At 38.5% G+C, this 25302-nt stretch overlaps 1 protein-coding gene across 19 annotated transcripts in view; it reads right to left on the bottom strand.

Annotated features, from left to right (window-relative positions):
* Positions 1-25302, bottom strand: part of LOC107981865 (ubiquitin-protein ligase E3B) — a 583577-nt gene that overhangs the window by 370229 nt on the left and 188046 nt on the right. For 18 of the 19 annotated variants that reach the window (XM_032601499.1, XM_032601501.1, XM_032601502.1 and 15 more), the window contains one exon: positions 462-641. The exons of the other annotated variant lie outside the window; for it this stretch is intronic. In XM_032601499.1, coding sequence (XP_032457390.1) covers positions 462-641 — 180 coding nt within the window. The remainder of the gene's footprint in view (positions 1-461; positions 642-25302) is intronic. 19 annotated transcript variants of the gene reach the window in all.

Genomic DNA, 25302 nt, shown 5'->3' with positions numbered 1-25302 from the left:
TCAGAGATAATCGTGTAAGACCAAAATTTGTATTCAAAAAACACGCAAATATTGAACAAAGTGTGCCCGCATTTCAAAAAAAAAACGTAGACGATCGGGATAAAAAAAAAGTTTTCTAGTTTGTGCAAGAGGAGACTCCTCCCAAAATTTTAGTCCGATCGGTCAAAAATTGTGTGAGATATCGCATCTCACACATTTTTTGATGACAAAACTATATGGCACTTCCGTGTCGCGGTCGTGCCTTAAAAACAGATGAATTAAGCCTGGGTAGATTATAGTACATTACAATACGTGTGACCTAATCGGCACTTTATTACACGGCGCATAATTAGCGCCCGAGTGTAGCGAGACGATAAAACACGGTGCAATAAAGGACTACTTATGGTATAAGCAGACATCAATAACATAACCTTTACTTGATATACAAAGTATTGATTAATATAATTATCAAAACGATTTACCTTATAATCCAGATAAAATATAAGAGCTGGCACACTAAGTATAGAAATCAAAAAAGTTGCCATAATTTTGTTTGAATTTTTTGAATATATTAGTGGTCTCAGGCTCAATGTCGAAATTGTGGTCAATGTAACAATTTGAAGATTAGTTTCCTTCTTGCACAGAACTTTTTTTAATAAATTCTGAAAATTATTAAAGACAATACAATGTATTTATTATGAATATCTATCATGATTTAAAAAAAAAAATTATGTATTTGATATATTACACCGGCACACAAAAAAACCGCTGCCAAGTAATTGGCACTTAGTTTCCTCCTATTCCGCTAGTAGAAGATAATTACATGTTTTCTAATAAATCTGTACGGATGAATGATATTCTTTTGACGATTTGAGAGTTTAGATGCATGAACTTTATATAAGTCAATAGAGGTAGAGGGGTGGGGTGTCAGTCAAAGGGATGAAATGTAAAATTTGATTATTATAACTTTTCCTCTAGGAGGAAGCTATATAGGAAATATTATAACACTAATAGTAAAATTTGATATAATTTGATTAATAAAATTTATAACCTTAGATAAACAATTTTTTTAAGTTGGGGTTTTGGTGTTTTCACTTTTTTCCCCCTTTAGATCTAGTCAGCTAAGATTTTGACCTCATTATGTATATAAAAAAATATGATTTTATGTAAATTATAATCATATTTCAGCCCAATTGATCTAATATTTAGTTGGATAATGCAGATGAAGCAGAATTTTTTATGATAATTTAGCTATATTGCTAAGGTATCTTGCGCAACCTATTTGCATCTCATGATTCCAGAAAATTTGAGTGTAATCTTTAAGCCGATGTGAAAAAATTATAGTGATTAGATTTTCAAATAAATGTTTTTACTTTTATAAATAAATATGTCATTTGAATGCATAAAATTAATAATAAAGTGAGTTAAATTACAATAAATTTTGATGTACCTGGATTTGCCATTAATATCATATGGGCTATAATAAAAATGTAATCACTATGATTTGCTGTTAAAATACCAAAGAATTCACCGTAGTTTGCTGGAATCATGAAATGTAAATGCATTGCGCAGGATGCATTTTGAATATTTCAAAACTTAAAGCTGAGAAAATGAGGTTTTTGTAAAAAAGTACTGTTATTCATAATATTTTATAAATAATCTATTTCACTGTACATAAATCTTTACAAAATGATTTCATAATCATCCGTACTTTGGTTTTTAATGTTAACATTAATATCTTCTTATTTTATATTTACATAACCTCACTAAGCATCAGTCTGATCTCTGCAGTCATCAGATAATAATAATCTCAAATCCTGTAATCCTGTAAAACTATATAAAATTATTAATTCTCTTGATTAATATTTATATTATTATCATAAAATTTATATAAAATTTTAGAACTCACTTAGAAACATCCGATACCATAAGTAACACCTTCTGATTGTACTTTTAATGACTCTCCCTAGTGGAAATAATTGGGTGTGCCAAAGTATGCCAAAGTATGTCAATGTGTGCCAAAGTGTGCCATACTGTGCCAAAGTGTGCCAAAGTGTTCAAATTCGGAAATTTGCTGCACTTTGGCACACTTTGACACACATGGGTTTTTCGGAAACAAACATCTCTTTTTAGACAAAGTATGACACAGTATAGCACAGTTTGGCACGGTATGGCACAGCATGGCACACTTTATTACACTTTGGCACACTATGGCACAGCATGGCACACTTTATTACACTTTGGCACACTATGGTACAGTGAGATATATCCCGCCGCCCGCGCGCCAAAACATTGCCACTGCACGATGCCGTCATATCGACGGCACGCGTGGATCTTGAAATTCCAGTTATAGAACGTAACAATCAATAATTTAATAAAAAAAAAAAAATTCTAGCGTCGGTAAGACTTGAACCCGGATCCTTTGGGTTAGTAAGCTGAAGGTCTACCACTGAGCCACAAGTACTCGTTACAGTTAATACAAAAATTTAAACTCATGTACTTCAAGCAGCTTTAGATACTTAGTACTTTTACAATATTAATTAACAATTGCCCGTAATTGCCTGAAAGCTGCTGTCCGCCGTAAGTGTTGGAAAAACATGCCTCAACAGAGAAATCCGTCGGGAATACAAGTTTTCCAGATTTCGTGCAAAAATGTTCTAAGTCCTCAATTTCACAAAAACCCATGTGTGTCAAAATGTGCCAAAGTGTGCCAGAGTGTGCCAAAGTATACCAAGGTATGCCAAAGTGTAATAAATTTCCGAATTTGAACACTTTGGAACATTATGGCACACTATGGCACACTTTGACACACTTTCCATTTCCACTAGGGCTTGTCGTTTACTACCATATTTTTTTTTAATTCTTGCAGCTTTAGACTCTGGTTCATGTTTCTTGTCACTTGAGAGTTTCCTTTTTTTATCCTTCTGAGTCGTAATTTTTCTGCGTGACTTGTCATCTTACTGTTTGTAATTGATGCAAGTATCTCAGCACCTCTTTGACAATCCAGGTTATACTCAGAAACTGCATGAGCTGCAGCAATTTCTACTCTAGTTTTTGATGAAGAATTATTTTTGGAGCACTTTCTCCACAGCACTGAATGTATAGCCTCGTTGGCATTTTGAGTAAGTCCTTGGGTGCACCGAGCTAATAATTCTTCATTTGACAATCTTTCATATATTGGTAGAATATTTTCTACAACAACCTGATTCAAAAACACTTGCATACTTGTATGACTATGCGGCTTTTTTTCCGCTATAGCACGCTTGTAAAAACACCAAGACTGCTTTCCTTGAGGACACAGTGAATGATTGTGCTTTTTATCTGTGGAACTACAATGATATAAAGTAGCTATAATTTGTTTTTGCATGTCCCGTACATTGTTTTTATTGCGAACAATAGCATTTCTATAAATATCCAGCAAGCGTACCAATCACTTTATTGGTCAGCGCTCCAGCTGACTTTCCACCAAGTGTTATCCCCTTTGCTTTAGCACTTTTTACTATTTCTTTTAAAGCTGTAGACAAGCGTTTAGCCGCATGATTGATGCACTCTTCTTTCGCTAATGGATCCGAATAAATATTAAGTGAGGATAAATGATTGAATGTCTTAGCGTCACCATCAGATAGCATTGTCATATATCTCATTTCACAATGACTCACAGATCTTCGACATAGAATTTCAGCTATGGCTAACTCCATGGAGCCGGAAGAGCCATCATAATTTTTATTACAATTGCTTGAAGTTTTGTGTGATGTGTACCAAATATCAAACTCTGGAGAGTCAGATCCGAAATCCTTTTCAGTAATCATGCACATCTACCCTCTCGCATTTCCCTATACTACTGACTCATACATTCACTCATACATTCATACGTAACATACTTTACTGCTAGCAGTTTCCGGCGGTGTCTCGTCCTCGATGTGGGTCGTCACCCGGTGATGTGCCTCAATTCGTTGCTGGGGTGTGGAGCGGCGACAAGGATGTCTCTCTGTGGTGCAGCGCGGGTCGTCGGGAAGAGATTGCCCCACGACGATGGCGCGGTTTGGTGCGTTGCGCGAATACGTTGCGAAAATGCACTACTCTGCTCTGTGGGCCTCGATGGGGCCGGCCTGGATCAGAGGCAAGGCGACGGCGCTTCCTCGGAAAAGATCTGAGCTGGTCTTGGGATAGTCGGCTCGAACTGGCGTCTCTTTCCACACGCTGGGTGTTTAAATCTTACGACCTGATGCGGACTCTAGTGTAAATACCCACCGATCGACCAGTCTGCTCAAAGGCCGATCGGAATCCCCTCTAGTTTTCCGCGCCGAATATGCCGAATCCTCCTAAGGCCCCCTCTTTCTCTCTCAGTGGCCCTTCTCCCTCGCCTCACACGGCACCAATTCTGTCATATTACAACTTCATAGTCGACAACAAGACAAGTCATCACATCAATAACGCAACCAAATCCATAAAGAGAGGTGAACCCACGCTTATGCCAAGATCCATCGTACGAAAAAAGAATGTCTATCACTTTTTCAGATAATAAATCTAGATTCAAACTTTTATGAACTTGATGCACAATTTTTCTGCTCTTTGAAAGAACTTCTCTTTTTAGCTGTATAGCTTGACTTTTCACGGTTTCCATGTGACGGTAAAAGGACGAAGTGGATATGCAGTGCATATTTACAGAAGCACAAACATCCTGAAGAGCAGCGATTCCTAATCCTACTTTTGTAAAAGACTGCACTACGATCGCATTGATCACGAAAGAAGAGTTGTTCTTATTAGAATCTGTACGTGAGCTTGAAAATGTATCCACACATACTTCTCCACAAACTTTACAAATAAACAATAAATTCATAGCAAAACCATTTCGTTGTACTAATTCAAAATTCATTGAATTTGTTTTACAAAATTCACATGTCATCTTGTCAGCTATAACTTTAAAAACATTTATGTTAATAACCATATTTTCTTCCCCATCAACAACAGCACTTGAACTTTTTAACATATCAGTAAATGCCAATTTTCTTGTTGTTGCTGACTCTTGCAGTTTAGTTTGCATAGCATTTACTGTATTGTTAGAAACACTTCTAGTGCAAGGTTTTTCACTGAGAGAATTACGATTTGGAACACTAGTTTTTCTTGCATTTTTATTTTGATCAATCTATTGTTTACATTTGCTCGAGCTTTTATTAGGTTAGCTGCACTCGTAGCACCTACGATTTTTTTAGAAAAGGTGGATCCACCATAAGGGCCGTTAGAGAGGTAACAGACACGGTAAAGTAAGTAAAAGAAGTTGGACACGCGACTAGAGACATTGTAATTCTAGTAACTTTAGACGTAAAAAACGCGTTCAACTCGGCAAAATGGACCAACTTACTTGCTGCCTTAGAATCATACGGTATGCCGCGATACATTATGCGTCTTACAAAAGATTTTTTGAGGGACCGGGTTATCGAGTATGACACCAAATAAGGGCGCAAAAAAAGACTTATAACTGCAGGTGTAGCGCAGGGTTTGATTTTGGGTCCAGACTTCTGGGGTATCTCGTACGACAGGCTTCTGAAACTCGAAATACCGGGGGACGTGATGCTCGTTGGATACGCAGACGACGTGACCGCGGTTATAACAGCACATAATGTGGGCATTGCGCAAGCAAATTTAAACGCGATCATAAGCAGAGTGCTATGGTAGATAGCGAACAACAAATTGACTTTAGCTAAATAGATAGTGTGACCCCCAAGAACCGGAGAACCGGAGAAAAAGTGTTCATGCTTAATATAATGTATATAATATATAATAAAATGTATAGTAAAATAAGTGAACGCACTGTAAAAAAGGTGCAAATCAGATGCGAATTACAAAGAGGTCACGCTAATACTAATGAAATTAGGAAATATAAATAGTGTGACCATGAAGGACCGGAAAACCGGAGAAAAAGTGTTCATGCTTAATATAACGTAAAATATATAATTAAATAAGTAAACGCACTGTAAAATAGGTTCAATTAAGATGCAAATTCCAAAAAAGTCACTCTTATACAAATAAAATTTAGAAATATAGACAGTGTGACCCTAAAGGGCCTGAGAGCCGAAGAACCAGAGAAAAAGGGTTCATGTTTAATATAATGTATAATGTATAAGAAAATAAGTAAACGCACTGTAAAAGAGGTTCAATTGAGATGCGAATTCGAAAGAGGTCACTCTAACTCGAACTAGCCAGACAGGCAGAGTCAGCAGTAGACTCGGAAGAATAGTTGTTTTTCCACTGTTTTTTTCTGCGCGTCAGCGGACATGCTGCGCAAAAATGGTGTCTATAACTTAACATATACTTCGCAAATATTCGGGTCCCGAGAAGCCTTGCGCGCCGCAAGAATAAATTATCCTTGTTAACGCGAGCATGCCCTTACAGATTAGCAGTGGGAGCACAACCCGTGGGCACCTTCGAGTTGAATGAGGAAAGCACCAACGGATTTATCCACCGATTTCAAGAAAACTTAGGCTTAATTATAGAAAAAATAGCACCGCTCGCGACGTCCAGCACCGACTGGAAAATAATCCAGAAAACGGACTTGCGCCCATACTTCAAGGCAGGAGAGATACTAATGAAGCACGCGACACAAATTATACCCGCCTGCGGCCCGAAATGTGAAGAAAGTAATATCCTCGAAAAAATAAAAGCGGCTAAGCGTCAGGCCGAAAGGATGATTGATTTAATTTTAGTGCATGGCGGAGGAGAAGACCTGCACAGGCAGCGCCGCTTGCTTTTGCCGTTTATAGGCACCGAGCATAAATTTTTATTCGGGACTTTAGGATAGACGAGAACGACGAGCGCGAAATCAAAGCCGCAATTCAAGCCATAGACGGTGACACACGCCTCACGGCAGCTCTCCTAGCAAAGTAGACCGAAATAGTCAACCGCACGCTATTCGACTTGGATCAAAAAACCGCGCGTTTGCAAGCCCACTTTGTAGAATTAGCCCATCGAACTGCGGCAAATAATAACGACATAGCAAAGAACAGCGCGATGAGCAGCCTAAAAACCACCCTAATACAATTTAAGCTAGACACCGAGGTCCTCACTGACGCGATCCTGTTCGCGGCCAAGGGATTAGTCTATCCGCGAATCCTATCTCCTAATACAATCAGTCGCGCAGCGAAAACAGTCGAAAGCGCAATCTCAAACGCAAGATTCTCACTACCAGAGGGCAGCTTTTCGGCGCTCCCAATTATGAAAATTTCAAAATTATCAATATTGTATGCCGAGGGTTACCTAATTTACCAATTTGCTATCCCTCTTCTCGACACACAAAAATTTATACAAAGCATCACCCCTACCGGCGATGCAACGAATTCTACACAGCTCGGAGGTAGCAGCATATATTTGGCCAGAACATCAGTACTTCGCAATGAGCGAATCAAACCGTGCCTATATGCCGCTACCTCAGGAAAAAATAGGAAAACTGAGGAAAATTAGTAACTTGCTCATAGCCGAAACCTGTAAGGGAGGTGCACGCTAACGCGGCGTGCGAGATTATAATAGCTGCCGGGCGCGCATTGAACAAACCAGGGCACTGCGACGTCAGAATTCGTCAGCTCAAGGACACATTCTGGCTACGGCTGCACAAAGCTAATACATGGGTATTCTCCACGTATTCAGCCGAAATATATCCATGCAATGTCTATTAAGAGCCGAGCAGATTACGGCAACCATAAACGGTGCAGGGCTGTTATGCACGGCCTGAATTCTCGGCGCACATGGCAAACGCGTAATTAACAGCGTCGCGATCCCTCGAAGCGCGCATGAAAGATTCATCTTTCAATACCGTGCACTTAGATCTTTCAGCAATCGTTGCCGAATTAAACCAATCAAAAAATACTTTATCCGAATTCGAATCAGCAATTAAAACGGAAGCGAAAATTCGGGCCGTGAATCTACACGGTACAAAATTAGAAGCACTAGAATCGGGGATAGGCCTTCGCGACATTGCCGCAAAAGCCCGCGAGCAAGCGCAAAGCAAGGCAACATCGCGCAAGGTGCAAGCCCTTGACGAGAACACAACCATTTTCTGATACTCCGCGTCGGCAATCTTAATAGGAGTAATTGCGCTAGGCGGCGCCTGCTGGTACGTAAAGAGCAGACGCGCCAGTGACCCCATAGAAAAATTCATCCGGTAGCAAGAAACGAGAATGATGGTGGACCAAGTGCGCCAGCTATCGCGCAGTCGTAACGCGATCAACATTCAATAAAAAGAAAAAATAAATCATAGCAGCTATTAAAAAGAAAGGAGCCCCGCGCGGCTAGCACATATCCATCCTTACCACGTCAATCAATCTCGCTATCGGCAGCATCCCATTCGGGATTCGCTACGCAACATCTACACTGCCTTTGCGATTGAAGCCCTCACACGCTCAAAAATATCAGAGTCAAAAGCCAAGCTGCATGGAAAGAGGGACAAAATGCGAGCTCTCTAGGAGTAAGCTTACTAGTAGAATAACCCCTAGTAGAAAATTAACAGTTGAAATTCGTTAAAAAGTTAAGTTTAATTGGCCAGTTTTATCAAATTTGAATGTAAAAAAATTAATTAAAATATTGCTAATATTTTAGTGATGCGTATCTATAATACCACATCAGTATTATTATTAAGTTAAACATTGTTTTTCCCTTTTTTTGGCATTAAAACGTATATATGTCTTATTACGAATATTTGGATTTTTTACGATTGTAACGTATTTTTCTACAATTTTTGGATGAACAGTCATTTGACAAATTTCAAGCAAAAGTTTCATTTTATCATGAGTTAATGCGTCATATCTATGCATTTATAACGGTTAAACGCTTATTTAGGTAAATCGTTAACCACACAAGTGTGTTAAAACTTAGCTTATTAACCGTTAACATTTCTACCAGGGACCTTTATTATATATTTGTACACATAATATGAATCAAATAAGAATATTTAGATATAAGTTGCGCTTAGGCCATACCAGCCAAGCTGCAGGTAGCGCAAGTAGCGCCCATAATCATTCGTAACGCCAAGCGCGATATAATTAATTTTTCTTTTCAGCTATACTTATTACAACACAATGATTATAATATAAAATATTGTTATACCAATTTTCGTCAATGAAATTAATAATTTTGTATATCTAATTTTAAGAAATATTTGTATGTAGGAGCTCTGCCCCGCCCCCAAAAAATTGTACAGCAGCAGCGGCTGCTAATCACAACATCCGCGACATAAAATACACACACACCGAAATTCACACTTGCACTAAAAAACATATATAATAGCATAATAATAAATCGGAAATTGGAGAATAATCCAATGCGCGAACCTCTCTCGTGTGGGGTCACCCCCACTGGCATCCGGGACAAAAGAAATTTAAAAGAGAAAAAAAATTTTTTTAAATTGAATCAAAAACAGTCACTCTCATAATCACAAACTCACACAAGCGCTCCCAGGTGCGGCAATCGGTAACTATTTTTTTTTTCTGGGCGACGAGGACGTCAGCCCGCGCGGCCTCGGACGTGTCACGGACGAGCACCAGGCTTTCCGTCGGGACATCCGGTGGTACCACCGACGATGCAGGCGCATCGTCAGCGAGGTAAGCCGCCACCTGAGAGCTCGCGCGTGCAGAAATGTAAGGTGTGCATCCACTCGCGAGACCGCTTGCCGTCAATGAGTCGCATCGATGACAGAGCGGGCAGATCACCGGCGACCTCCGAACTGGACAGAGCTCCCTTTTTAAGACGAATACACGAGCTTGCTCTCCACCTTTGCCTTCTTCTTTTCTGCGCCTCCAAGTGCTCTCTGGGAGCATCCACCTATTTCGTAACACCAGTTTTAGCGAGTAAATCGCATAATTTTACGCCTGGATTTCCCCGAAAATCCACCCCGTTACAGTGGCTGCCAAACGCGTGGGGCACGGTCGTGAAAAGTCGGAAAAATTAAGTGCGGACAACCCTACTGAAAAAGATCAGCTGATTATCAGCTGATAATCCGGTAATAATAAAATAAGAGTTAAATTTATCGGGATATCCCAGCCACTTGACAAAAAATTGTTTTTTATTTCCGCGACCCTTGGGTTTAATTACACGCTCTATCTTGAATTCTTGATCAGTTAGCATACGAGCATCGCCTACGCGCACCAATTCCTCGTTGTAAAAAATCCGTTAATGATTTCATCATTGAGATCCTCCAATTCGTATGTGTAGATACCTTGCCGCTGAGTTACGCGTTTGATTTTGAAAATTCCTTCGCTAAAGTTTTTTTCGAACCCTTTCGAAAAGGAACCCTTGGATCGACTGATGCGCACGTAGAGGTTGACACGGTATTTAGGCTGTATCGGGTGCTTCTTTTCACGAGCGTGGCGCTGCTGTTCTACGTTGCTGCGGGCTTTGTACGCATTGTAGAGATTAACCGCAGCAGGCTTCATATTTGAAGACGTGTGAATCGTGTTGTTGTATGCGTCGACAATTTTCTGTAACACGTCAATGTAACGTTTGGTGTTGCGGTAGGTAAAGTACCTCCACATACGCTCTTTCAGCGTACGATTCACGCGTTCAACTACAGCCGCTTTGATATACGGATTTCGGGCGGTGCCAAAAGAAATGTCGTATTTTTTGAGAATTTTTTGAACAGCGCTACCTGTAAACTCTTTTCCCTTATCCGATTGCAAATACTGAGGCACACGATTACCGGCTCGTTTGAGAATTTTTTCAATGGCTGCAGCGACTGTCTGAGCTGATTTATCGCGCAAGGGTTCGGCCCATACAAATTTACTGAGAACATCTATGACGACGAGTATGTAACAGAATCCGTCATTCGCTTCTTTGATCGCGGTTAATTGACACAAATCTGCCTCCCAAACGTCGTCAATGTTAGTGACGTTATAGTGCAATCTTGAAAATTTTTTGCGTATCGGACGATGAAGTATGTACGTGTCCTGGTTGCTCAGCCACTCGTAGATGCGATTCTTTTCTTTGTCGGCTAAATATTTGCCTCGAGTATTGACACGGAGGAGATTTCGAGCACCGGCGTAACCGGCCTCGTGTCCGGGATCATAATACTGTTTCTCAAACTTCATACCGGCAGATTTAACCATCTTTTTTCACGAGCCGATCGTCTTGGCGGCCGCGGCTCGTGTCGGACTCTACTCGGCGGCGGTGACGTGGCTACTGTATCCGTACTTTTACGCTTCGCCACTTTTATTCGAGCCGATATTTGTCTAATCATTTTTGAAACGTGCGTATTCCCGACGAATTCATTCGGCGTTTCGGAGCTGGCGATAAACTTTGCAAATTGAAATTGTCCAACAGGCGGATCGTACTGGGTATCTTTTTTTGGCTTTATCAATACATCGCTCAGTAAGTCTGCTATATTCGATTGAGGCACGAGACTACCGTCTATGATAACGCCACCCGTGTTGTTCCATTTGAGCCGATCGGACTCGTTAGCCTGCCAGTGTTTAAGCAGCAAGCGTGCTTTTTTCTGATGAACTTTTGGCACACTTTCGATAATAGTTTCTTCCGACAGCTGTGTCGCGAGATTCTCATCACGATGCTCTTCGAGTTGTTCGCTTTCCTTGAAGAACAGAAATCGTCGCAGTGCTTGCAAGTAGTTTTTACACTTTTCTTCTTCACTGATAAATTTTTTTGAATTAAGAATCTTATGCATTTCCGCGTCTAGTTGTGATAAGTTACCCTCAGGCGTTTGTACACTGCCCTCGGTTGTTGGTGGTGCTGGTATCGCGTGCTGCTGCTGCTGAACACTCGTAAGCTGGGCGGTGTTTTATAAACGCTCGGCCATCGTCTCCGGTACAACAATCATTTTTCTGGCGTGCTCCATGTTAGTGTAAAATTTTTGAAAAAATCGTGCTGATGAGCGGGTCGAGAAGCAGTGGTAAGAAAAAACCACCGCTCTGAATTATAGTGCGTTTTCGACGATTCCAAGTACCAGCGGTGGCGGCGGAGGCTACCTTACCCCGAGCGGCGATTCGTGGTTCGATCAATTTTCTCAAGACACGTTTGTGCTTTTTTAGACGATGTTTTTCGCTCTCCTTGATCTCGACTATTCCGTGTAAGACGTTGAGCGCGCACTCGGAGATACACTTGATGAGCTGTTTATCAGCGGTCCGTATCAAGGCTTCGCGCTGTTTTACGTTGGCGTGACAGAGGGCGTTCAAAAGTGCAACGTGTTTTTTTGAAAAATGTTTACCACAAACAATACGTGGATCGGTGCTGCTGTTGCAGGATGTTCGTACGGCCATCGTCACAGAGAGACTGCTTTAGTCTCGTTACAATCGGCACATTAAATAATGTTGTGTATCGCACCCTGCATCTATCGTCGAGTCGATTTGCCACGACGAGGCACGTACGCGTATTGCAGCTGATCGTCAGGAAAAACACATGTTAGAAATCGAAAGTCGTCCGGCGTATCCTGTTTTAGATCCAAGAGTAGATAGCTATGGGGGCGACTACATGCATCCATGTAGGCCTCTTGCAGAAATTTCGAGTCTTCGGGATAAACTTGTTGCGCTAGGTACTGGATTTGCGCACGGTCGCGCGGATTCTTGAACAGAACGATGTAATTCGAATTGAGAGACAAATCACGCTGATTTGCACCTTTGTAAAAAAGATTCTGACATAGATATATAGTGGATATGTTTTTGTGATGACAGCCACGTACAAATAAATCGAGTACTACACTGTTAGAAGATTCACGCATCAAGTCGTCTAAAATTAGCAATTTTTTCTTATCGTTATCGTTAGAATAGTCGCTTGGCTGTGGCAATCCTTCCCGAAACTCTATTTTCAAATTACCGGGTATTTTGAATTCGTTCGTATACGTATCTTGCCATTCGCCATAGTAAAATAATATGCGATCAAAGCGCACGTTGCACATTTCAGGCAGATTAGCGAGAAACCGTTTTACAAATATGGTTTTTCCACACATCGTCGGGCCTGATATGATGCATGTGAACGGATGCTTCCAACGAATATCCATCTTTGTTACTGACAAAAACAAACAACCTTCCACCTGTTTTATTGTCGACGATCCTCGTGGCGGCGGCGCGGTCGAGGCACGTCACGTCAAGTGTGCACCTGATTGTTGAAAAGTGTACCTTAATTGTACGCTTGTCCTTGACAGTGTCGTTGTCGCTTTTGTCGGCATTTTCACCAAATTCATCGTCAATTAGAGATTTTATGCTGTCAAAATTTATCTTTAAAGAATTATTGTAATTTAGACGTATACCTTTGACTTTACAACATTCTATAGTGGCACCGGCGCCCGGTGTGATTGCCCGAAAAGCGTAAAATTTCGGCGATGCAGACATCATGGTTTCTATGTACGTACCCTCGCCATAACTTCTTAACTCATCCGTTATAGCACCTAAGAGATTACCTATTGACGGCTCATATTCGGCCGGATCGTTTTCATTTTTCACAAAAATGCACGAGTCTGTATCGCAGTATAGTAGGCGCGATCCGAGTTTTTCCAAGTAACCATACAGTTCGAGGCGTGCCTGCGCCGTTGTGTATGCTGTTATGACGACATTCGTATAGGGTGTCGATGTTACAGCTTCTTCTCTGAATTGCCAATTTACATACAGAATATCATCATTGATAGGTAAGATGTCGAAAACCTCCTTATCGGTAGTAAATAAAAGCTTCAACAAATTTTCGCGTGATTTGACAACAGTGGTTTGTTTCATATTTGTACGCTGACTGAATTTACCCCATAAGCTATTTAAACAAAGTTTGGCAACAGCCCGTAATCCAGGATTTTTTTAAATTTTTTCACGATCTAGAACGATACCCTCATCGCGCTCGTACTCGGCTAAATACCGCGCTTTCGCATTTTCGTTGATACGCCAGGTGGGCCAGTCGGAAGCTTCTTGTTTTATCTTCAAAAATAGATTTACATACTGCGCAAAGAGCCCACCTTTCGTACCATCGAAGCGCGTCGTGTCGTACTGCCAAATGATGTATATCTCGCTTATGCGATAACCGAGCTCAACGGTTTTGCGCAGCTCGTCCGCCACCCAAGTACCGCTAAACTCACGATCCACTATTTGCTCGTGATGACAATCTTCGGAGCGCGCCTCGGCGCAAAAAGAGCGACATAGCGCAAAGAGGAGGCGACCGTGCATTTTAACAGGCAGCAGCGGCATATACAAATTTCGCGGTGGTAAAACTCTGCACTTGACCAAGCCCTCGACACCGTCAAGATTTTGTAATTTTGTAATTGTCATCGCCAATGAATTTGCGACCTCTTCACCTACGAAAATACGCGGATGACCGATTGGGAATTTTCCACGCTTACAGATGTACGGGTACAGCGAACAAATGTCTGTATATTTGATTTTCTCGCCGTCTTTGACTTTGTAAAAAGGTATGATGTTTTCTGTTCGCCCTCCAAAAAATGCATCTCGCGGATTTAAAGTTATTCGACTCATTAGAGGATGATTTTTCACGTAGGAGGCGATCTCTTGGTTTCTCAATTTCACCTCGTCAAACTCGCATTCCCATATACTACGAACATCGTAGCCGCAATCGCGCATTTTTTGCAATTTAGACATTGTGTTTTCGTATGCGGCGTTAAAGGTGCGACCATAAGCCAGCGATTTCTCACGCGTTTTATCAAAACATTTCGGGTAGCCGTGCGTGTGACAACCCTCATAGTCGTATACTGTGCCTTTATGCTCTCTATTTAAAGGTGGTAAAAATCCGTCAACTAGAAAACCCTCGGGTAATCGAAACTCTCGAGCGCGCCCCGCGTGAATGATTTCTCGACCACACTCGTGTTCGCACTGAACCAACCACTCTATAGATTTTTGAGAATGTTTGTCACCTCGGCGATAACCGCTAGCAGGTATAATACCTATAGTCTTATCGCATAAGAAATTTTTTCTGTACACAAGCGAGCAAGCATTTGCTATAGTAGTTGGTTCAACGAATGGACAGATTTTACCCACATTCAAAAATATCTCTCGAAAAGCAACACAGGCGCGTCGCAAAATCTCCACATCCATACGGCAGTATTCTACTATTTCTTTTTGAAAATCGAAAACATAATCACGCCGAGTTTCGTTGTTATACCACGCGTAGAACGCTTGTCGCTCTTTGACAGACATAGAATCTGGCGCGTAAAATCTTTCATCGGGTAGAGGGCCGACGTAATTTTCGTTCTCGGGGATATTAAACAAATGCGGGAAATAGCCCTTTTTCGCGCGCGGTGGCAGACCAAAAGTTTCGGGCAATAAACTTAAGCGCATGTGAAAATAATTTAGACTGTCAATAAATTTGGTACGGCCACATTGTAGCAAAACGATATTTTTTCCATTGAGCACGACACGAGGATTGGCATTTTCACACTCTTCGACTAAATACTTCAAAATAAACTGGGCATCGAAATCACTAGAATTGTGCGCGATGCATATAATACGCTCAAACACCGATTTTTCACGAACGTATAATTCAATGAAATGCTTTATGGCGTTTTCTCGAAAGATGTGTTCGCGTATACCGCAGGTGTCGCAGCGTATTTTCATATCATCGGCGCGTGTCAGACAGTCCGTACACAAATGTTGAACAACGCATAGATTTGGAGTATGCAAACGCGTATCCGCTCGCATTTTATACAGCGTGTCTTGTTGTGTTTCAAAATCGTAAAACACGTAAAGGTACTTTTTAGATTCTTTTAGCTGTTTTGGCGCGCGCACAATCTGCATGTAACACGCGGCGTTTGTAGAGTGCCGTGACCGACAAATTTTACAAAATAAAATACCACATTCATGCTTTCCACGATGTATGTGTACGCGTTTCTGAAATGTTTGACATATTTTCAACAAATCGCAAATTTTCTTATTTCGGTTTTTATACGACCCCACCGTTTTATGATTCTGAAAACAAGTGTTTCCGAAAAAACTTCTAAAGCAGTCGTTGCACTTAATCAGCTGAATGTCGTCTTTGCTACAACTAGGTGTAACAAAACAACGCGGGCATATCGAGTTACACACGTGTCGATCAACGTACTGATACTTTTTATTACAATGGTCGCAAAAAAATGTACTTTTAGCAGTACCCGTTAAATTCAAAATTGTATCAAAAAGATGCACGGCTGCATCGTGACAAATATTAACGACTCTCGGTGATAGAAGATTGTATAACATAAGGCGACCGTCGAAAAAAGGAGCCTCCCCAGAACCAAAAGTTTGACTATCGTACACGACTATCGCTATATTCTTTCGCGCATAATAGTATTGAAATTTTTGAATTTCGCGAAACCCACACCCAGCCGGCGGTATTGTAACGCCAGCTGCAGCAGTTAACTCTAACGCGCGCTCCTTTTGTAAGGCGCGACGACTGTCACGTATTGCAGTCAATGCTTTTTTCGTCGTGTCAGTCGCGTCTTCTTTTAAGTTAACAAAAGCCTCACCAACAACTAATGCTCGCGGCAAGCACAAATTATCAGAGTTTCGAATGATGGAAATTAAAGACCGTTGACCCAGCATATTTACACCAAAACTTTTCTTTCGTCCAGCCCCAAGCGGCACCTCCACGTACGTAGCTTCAATAGAAAAATTATCGTCTATTTCGAAATTTTCATTGCTCTGCGTTACTCCGCTGACAAGCATCCATAAATCATCCACGAAAAAATTTGCGACTTGCCGTAGCGAAATTTTCACTATTTATCGTAACGCCTATCAAATCACTACTCCCCGCCATTGATACTAAATACGCGTGAATATCTCGCATTACTAACTCAAGCCACAAAATAGGATCAAAATTTTCAGGCATAGTCTCTAACACACGCATGACTATTCGCACACCATTTACACGAAATCTACGTACATAGTGATTACGCTCTTCTATGATGGCAAATCGAACACCTGGACCTTGAATTCCCATATTATTATCGTTTTCTCTAACGCTACCCTCGACGCTATCATTATCCCTGTGTACACGTTGCTCGTCACCGCTATGGGCACTTTCCTCACGATGCACACTACTGTCGCTATGTATACTACGCTCACCATTACTACTCCGGTTGCTGCTGCTGCTGCTACTACGGGTGCCGTTGCTGCTACGGCTGCTGCTGCTGCAGCTGCGATATCTGTTGCCACTGCTGCTTCGGGTGGTAGAGCTGTCATTATCGCTACTTTGACGACGAGGCCGACGACGTACCTCTGATCCCCCGCCTATCTGTGTTGGCGTGTTTACAGCAGTATTTATGACACTTTCGGATGAGTCGAAATCGTCGACACGGTTCTGCATTTGAAACTCCGGCGATATCGGGGCACTACAGGTTGCTGCAATAATAGTTTTACAAAAAAAAAAACAAGTCTATTATTTTATATAGCCATTATTTTTATTTATTTTTTAAAACACACATGCGCGAAGTAATAAATGTTTTCTTTTGTTTATTCCAGCTAAGAAAACGCTCTAAACTATTCCTGATAAATGTCGGACTACAGAATAATACTTATTTAACATGGTGGGTTAGTATTTATTTGTTTCTGTTCCTTTCTGCGTGTAAGAGGCCTAATCTTCCGTCACGACAGTGGCGACACTTCCATCTGTCTAGCAGCCACAGCTATGCCGTTTTTAATGTTTCGGATACAGAAATGTGTCAGTCCTGGGATGACTATAATTAAACACCACACAATTGAATGTCTTGTGGACTCCTTTATTTAATGCCAGCTACAGTATGCCTCGGTTAATTTCTCGGTCACTGTCAGAGCGGGACTGACTATTGCTCACCAATTCCGCAATCTGCCTGCGTACATTACGCGCACCGAGTACACTGCCGTACTACACTCATGCTTAAACGCGGCGGCTTGTATATCAGATACAGCACTCGTCCCCACTTATCTCCAGAAATCATTACTTATCGCTTCGTTACATAATGCAAACTGAAATTAGGTCCTAAATTAATATATTTTTTTAGAGTTTATTTGTTTTGATTATTCTTAATTCTTTCAGAGCGGCGTCACTCTGGCTGCTGAATACTCACTGTCTTTTCACTGATATTATCGTTCTCCTCGAACACTCGCGCGCTACACTTAATTATTTGGTTACGTGCCGTTTCCACACATTTTCGTCATCAACTTCAACTAGAGAAGTTACCCCCGACACAATAATTTTCTTAATTCTAGCTTTAGTCCACTTCATTTTACCCGATCAGTAGTCCGTGACCATAACACAGTCATCCACACTGAATTTTACATTTCTCGACTCTTTATGATTTTGTACTTGTCGATTTTGATTATTATAGATCAAAATTTCGGTCTCTGTCGGCCTTAACAAGGAAAATCTAGTGCGCAATTCAAGTCGAAGCATAAACTTAGCTGGAGATTTGTTCGTGGAACTGTGTGGCGTACTTCTATAATCGAATAAAAATTGTTTCAATGCGTCTTCTACTGTTAAACCACTTTTTATCATACAGGTAACCTTACGCTTGAATATGTCTACTAGATTTTCCGCTGCCCCGTTTGTCGCTGGGCAATACGGTGGACTTGTGCTGTGACGAATACCTGAATTTTTCATAAAATTTTAAAAACTTTCCCCGACGAATGTTGAGTAGTTATCAGTGACTAAATGTGCGGGGTATCCAAAACGTGTAAAAACCCCTTTGAATACTGAGATAGTGGTCTTTTCCGACATATTTGGCATAATAAAAGCTTCCGACCATTTAGAATGACTGTTGATCATCAAAAGTACAGTTTTTCCTGCAATCGGTCCCAAAAAATCTGCGTGAACTCTATGCCAAGGCATCGTAGGCCACGACCATGGTGTCAAAGGGATTTTCGCTGGTTTCTTTTTTGTTTCTAAGCATTTTGTACATGAACGTGTCAGTTTCTCTAAATCGGGTTCAATCGTCGGTCACCAGACAAAAGACCGGGCTAGTGCTTTCATCTTACTGATACTAAAACGGCTACTAAAGTGTAACTCGTAAAGTACCAGTGTTCTCAATTTTTCTGGAATACCTACTCTATGTCCCCAAAATACACAATTATTTTCAACCGATATCGCTTCACGTTTGTTCCAATAATTCTTTTTCTACCAGTGTTTTGTCTGGCCAACCGTCGATATAGTATCGTATTATCTTACATAATATTTTGTCTTCTTGTATTGTTCGTTGTACGCTTTTCCAATCTAACGACGCTAAATCATATTCTTTTACATAGTTGAATACATTTGACATCTCGTCGGCTAATTCTCTTGCTTTTGTTGTTTCGCTTGTGTTTTTGCTAGGCAATCTGCTTAACCAGTCAGTGCAGTTTTCTGTGCCTTTTATGTGCTTGATTTCATAACGGAAAACTGTCAAAAATACTGCCCATCTTCGTATGCGTGCGGCTGCAATTGTAGGTATAGATTTTACTGGATAAAAAATGCCTATAAGTGCGGCGTTGTCGGTTTGTAATAAAAACTTTTGACCGAATAGGTACTCGAAATACGTTTAAACTTCAAAAATAATTGCTAATCCTTCCCGATCTAATTGTGAACAGTTTTGTTCACTTACGTTCAACGTTTGGCTAGCGTAATGTATTGGAACATCGGTTTTATTAATGCGATCCGACAGCACCGCCAAAACACCTGGCGGTGACGCGTCACATGTCAATATTAGTTGTTTATTCGGGTCGTAGTGTACTAAACATTTTTACGAAATTAAATGAGTTTTTATCTCTTTAAACGCTTTTTCACAATCGGCAGTCTACAGAAAACTACGCTGTTTCTCCAAACAATCGTATAGCGGCCTTAACTTACAAGGAAACGTACCCAACCCGAACTCACCGATTTTGATGATTTTCATATATGTTGTAGAACATAAAAAAATAAGAGACACGCATTTTTTTTTATCGGCTAATTTTCACTTTTAAGGGGTAAAAACCTCCCCTAAAGTTAACCCCCAAAAAGCGTTTTTTTTAAATATCTCGGCTTAAAATTAATATTTTTCAATGAAACAAATTGGAGGTTATTTCTTACAAAAAGAGCAAGTATTTCATGGTGATTTGAAGAGTAAGAGTAGCATCCCCTATTTTTTAGGGGTTGAAAACATATATTTTTTGGCATAATTTTATAATAAAAATGTTTAAACCGACTAAAAAAAATTGGAAAAAATGTTTAAACATCCTTAATAACAAAATTTAGTTGACGTCTTTCGGTGTTTTCATAAATATTACCCCTAAGGGGGTAAACCACCCCTAACACAAAATAACTGTAAATATGTAATTCAATACATAATATTTCGTAGAAAGTTTGTATATGGAGGTTTTCGAGGTCGCTGATTACAAATCTGTTATCAGATTTTGAAAATTCAAAATGGCGGAACCAATAGGACGGAAATATCGAAAAAAAATTTTATATAATAAAAAAGTTTTAAACGACTAAAAAAATTGGAAAAAATTTGTAAACATCTATAATAAACAAATTAAGTTTTTCGATTTTTTCATAGATACTACCCTTTAGGGGGTAAACCACCCCTAACACAAAATAACTATAAGTATACTTCAATCCATAATATTTTGTAGAAGGTTTGTATATAAGGGTTTTCGAGATCGCTCTTTGCAAATCTGATATCAGATTTTGAAAATTCAAAATGGCGGAACCAATATGGTGGACGAAAATGTCGAAAAAAAATTTTAACTTTCATAAAAACTTGTTATAAATGTGTTATCTTTGTAGCCTGTACATGTGAACTAAAGAGCCTTAAACCCTAAACCCCTAAAGAACAAATAGGCTAAATGGTTGTGCTTTTTAACCAAACCACCTCAAATTCCTAAATTTGTAAACAAGAAAATTCTGTGTGTGAAGCAGTTTTATAATTTCCGTAGAAATTGTTATCAGAATGTTATTGAAATTCCTTTATTGTAAATTCAACTTATAATTTATTTTTGTTTATAATATTAGAGTATAATAAAAATCTACAATCTTTTATCTTTTGCCATAGTGCATTTTTTGTATTGAGCATAAAATATATTATTTTACGATGTTTTTACAATAATGGTAGTCCTCATAAAAGTGTTTAAAGCACAATGCTTTTTGCACCAACCACATCGTACAATTGCAATGTTTGTGCACCCTTCTATTTCAGAATGTGTTGCACAAGACTTTCCAAAACTGAAATCTATAGGATTATCAAATTTATCTGGTTTTTCATTGACGTAACCGCTTTTATACCAGGAATATTTAAACAAATCTATATATCTCGGTGAAGACAGTTGGTTGTGAACCAATGATTGAAGTTTAATTATATTATTTCTCACATGTGAATTCATATCATGATCCATTAACATTACATTATCAGAAAATGTTCGGACAAAGTTTTTCCAAATACGGAATCCATAGACATCAAGTGGTTGTATTTTTCCTGTGGTTCCAGTTGGAATTTTTTTATGTTAATAATTTTATTTTGTGGCATTGTTTCTTCTATAACTTTGTCACAATGACCACTCCAAGAATCAAGTAATAGTATTGAGTGATGGCCTACATAGGGATAAAATATTTTTTCCAACCAGATTTTGAAGTGATCTGCAATTAAACGACTTACTAATTAACTGATCAACGATATTACAATGTAAAAATTGTTATTAGTTCCCTTACTTGTTGTTAATTTTCCAGATTTGGATGCTTCCACGTACACGTTTTCTGGTCTAAATATGTTTTGTTCTACAATAGGGCCAAACTTGCCACTTGGTTCCTTTAAAACAAGAAATAGCGGTGACAACAGTTGTCCAGTAGCTGATATTAGTGGCTGTATAGTATAACTATGCGTTGTTGCTGAAATTGACTGTACCAGACATTGCACTTGCTTTTCTCCTTCTACTGCTAATGTTCTTCCAGAATGCATTTCTAGCTGAAATCCGCTCTGATCTGTATTATACAAATTTTCGAGTCCAATCCTTGGTATACGCGATTTAACGTCATCGATAAATGCTTCAGCTTTAGCCGTAAGTTCTGCACTACTTTCTAGCGTTTTTCTTGTTATGAACTTATTTATTTTCCTAGAAACTATTCGGTGTGCTTGCTTAAATTTGAGTAACCAATGTTTAGAAGCTTTGAATCTAATATCATCAAAACCAATTTCTTTTTTAGCTTGTAAGGCCCATCGAATTATATCTTCATCATGGATAATTGAACCACTGTCGAGAGCTGCTTGAAAATTATCCAGGGTATACTGACAAATTTGTGCTACTTTTTCTCTATACGTGCCACCTTTATTAATTGAATGAGCCCAACGACGTAGCTGACTAATAGATGATACTTTTTTGAATCTGTTTTGCACTGTTTTGAGACTTAAATTTTGCTTCGTTTTGCTACTTCTCCAAAATTCTACAGCTCTTTTTTTGTATTCAAAATCTAGTTCTTCATTATCTGCTGTACATTGATTTGTTGGTGCTATATCCGGATCAGGAAAATGATGTTGCACTTCATCTTCAATTATTTCCACATTATGGTCTTTATACTCTTCTTGAAAATCCAAAGAGTCATGAGTAATCATTTCTACATCGTTGAAATCATGTGTTGCATCTATTAAAATTTCTTTTATTTTTTCGGCCAACTCTGTTTCGTGATAATTCGTGACACTATCTGGTATGTTTAACGCTTGAAAGTATGCTAATAATAAGTTTAGAACGTTTAACGGATTAATTTTCATTTTTCAATCTAAAATGAAAACAAGCGGTAAAATTTATACAAGCTGTGTTTTTGCATGTAAGGCACGACTGCTACATTTCTACCAGAATAAAACGAGTGAATGTAAATTGAATCAAATCATTAATTTATGCATTGGAGAAGAATTCTCGTTCCACTTTGTGATGTTCGGAAAACTCTATTTTTGGTTTTATTCAACTTTTATTCACTTTGAAATTGAATAATGTAAATCTATATAAAATCACTAAAGAAAATTTTCTACAACTGTATGATACCACTGACAAACAAAAAGACGTACTATTCGTACTTTCCGGCATCGAACTAGAATACCCACAAAACTCACTCACTGCCTAAAAAATAACACAGGCAGCTGAGGTAAACACTCGATGAAAACAATCTAAAAAAAGAACATACTGATTCGCACATATTGTCAACAACTTTTATGAGTGAAAGACATTTATCTGTGGAATTATCATTGAATGTACGATAACATTCATTAAACTAATGAATGCATATAAAATTCCCTTTCAATAACAACGTGTTCTTTAATTGCAAATGAAGTTCGAGTATTAATATTCTTTTATGTATTTTTACCAATAACAAAAAATATCATAGTAATATAATAATAATAAGAAGAAGAATAAGCATAATTGCAATAGCAATAATAACAGTAATACTGATAATAGCAATGATAATGAAAAATAATAATAATAATTAGAATAATATTTATTATTAAATTTAGATTTTTTGATAAATTCATTAAATCGTATCAAATAGTATTATTATGGAATTCCAGACTGTAAATATTTTACTATAGATACAATAATCATTACTTCGAGAATTCATCTAAAAAACGTTTGGCTTACGAAATAATTGTAACAATGAAAAACTCCCAAGTTTGACAACATTAAATTTTATTACAAAACGCAAAAGAGTTTGATAAACTAATTTTATTAACCTATGTTTTTTCATTTGCAAAAAAGTGTGGACTTTTTGAATTTATAAAATTATATAATTATGCAATTTATGAAATACTTTATAATTTATGAAATTACTTTTGAAATTATGCTAATTTATAAAAGCAGAAAAATAAATAATCTTTGATTGAAACATAAAACGAGACGTTATTTTTTACATACAAAATGATAGAATAAAATATCGGTAATATGTCTATACTCGTGTCTACGGTAAAGCATAGGCCTTCGGCTTGTCTGGAGTTTAGGGGTTTGGAGTCGTTTGGTTAAAATGCACAACCATTTAGCCTATTTGTTCTTTAGGGGTTTAGGGTTTAAGGCTCTTTAGTTCACATGTACAGGCTACAAAGATCACACATTTGTAAACAAGTTTTTTTGAAAGTTAAAATTTTTGTTCGATATTTCCGTCCACCATATTGGATCCGCCATTTTGAATTTTCAAAATCTGATAACAGATTTGTAATCAGCGACCTCGAAAACCTCTATATACAAACCTTCTACAAAATATTATGGATTGAAGTATACTTATAGTTATTTTGTGTTAGGGGTGGTTTACCCCCCTAAGGGGAAGTATCTATGAAAAAACCGAAAAACTTAATTTGTTTATTATAGATGTTTACAAATTTTTTCCAAATTTTTTAGTCGTTTAAAACTTTTTTATTATATAAAATTTTTTTTCGATATTTCCGTCCGCCATATTGGATCCGCCATTTTGAATTTTCAAAATCTGATAACAGATTTGTAATCAGCGACCTCGAAAACCTCTATATACAAACGTTCTACGAAATATTATGTATTGAATTACATATTTACAGTTATTTTGTGTTAGGGGTGGTTTACCCCCTTAGGGGTAATATTTATGAAAACACCGAAAGACGTCAACTAAATTTTGTTATTAAGGATGTTTAAACATTTTTTCCAATTTTTTTTAGTCGGTTTAAACATTTTTATTATAAAATTATGCCAAAAAATATATGTTTTCAACCCCTAAAAAATAGGGGATGCTACCCTTACTCTTCAAATCACCATGAAATACTTGCTCTTTTTGTAAGAAATAACCTCCAATTTGTTTCATTGAAAAATATTAATTTTAAGCCGAGATATTTAAAAAAAACGCTTTTTGGGGGTTAACTTTAGGGGAGGTTTTTACCCCTTAAAAGTGAAAATTAGCCGATAAAAAAAAATGCGTGTCTCTTATTTTTTTATGTTCTACAACATATATGAAAATCATCAAAATCGGTGAGTTCGGGTTGGGTACCTTTCCTTGTTAGTCGCGATATCTGGAATAAATCTTGCATAATAATTCACAAACTGACCCCACTGATCCCAAAAACTACGTAATTCGGATATACACGATGGTTGAGGAGCTTTTTGTACGCGTTCAATTTTACTTTTTATCGGATGAATGCCAAATGCATCAATCTTAAAACCTAAATAAATGACTTCGTCCTGTAAGAACTTACATTTCTCAAACTTTAATTTTAAACCAGCGTCATTTAATCTGCGTAATACTTCGCACAATTGTTTTATGTGTTTAATTTCATTTGGCGCTGTTATAATGATGTCGTTAATGTATACTACTACGCTTGGAATCCCCATTAGTAAAGCGGTTATTTTTCTTTGAAACGAAGCAGGCTGTATTGCGAATGGGACTTTCCGTGGATATAAAAATTTTTGGTATTGTACCTGCTTTTACTTTTAATGA

This window comes from Nasonia vitripennis (genome assembly GCF_009193385.2).
Source record: "Nasonia vitripennis strain AsymCx chromosome 2 unlocalized genomic scaffold, Nvit_psr_1.1 chr2_random0004, whole genome shotgun sequence".
Taxonomy (NCBI): domain Eukaryota; kingdom Metazoa; phylum Arthropoda; class Insecta; order Hymenoptera; family Pteromalidae; genus Nasonia; species Nasonia vitripennis.
The sequence above is the reverse complement of the archived record's forward strand: the minus strand, read 5'-3'. Positions and strand labels throughout refer to the sequence as shown.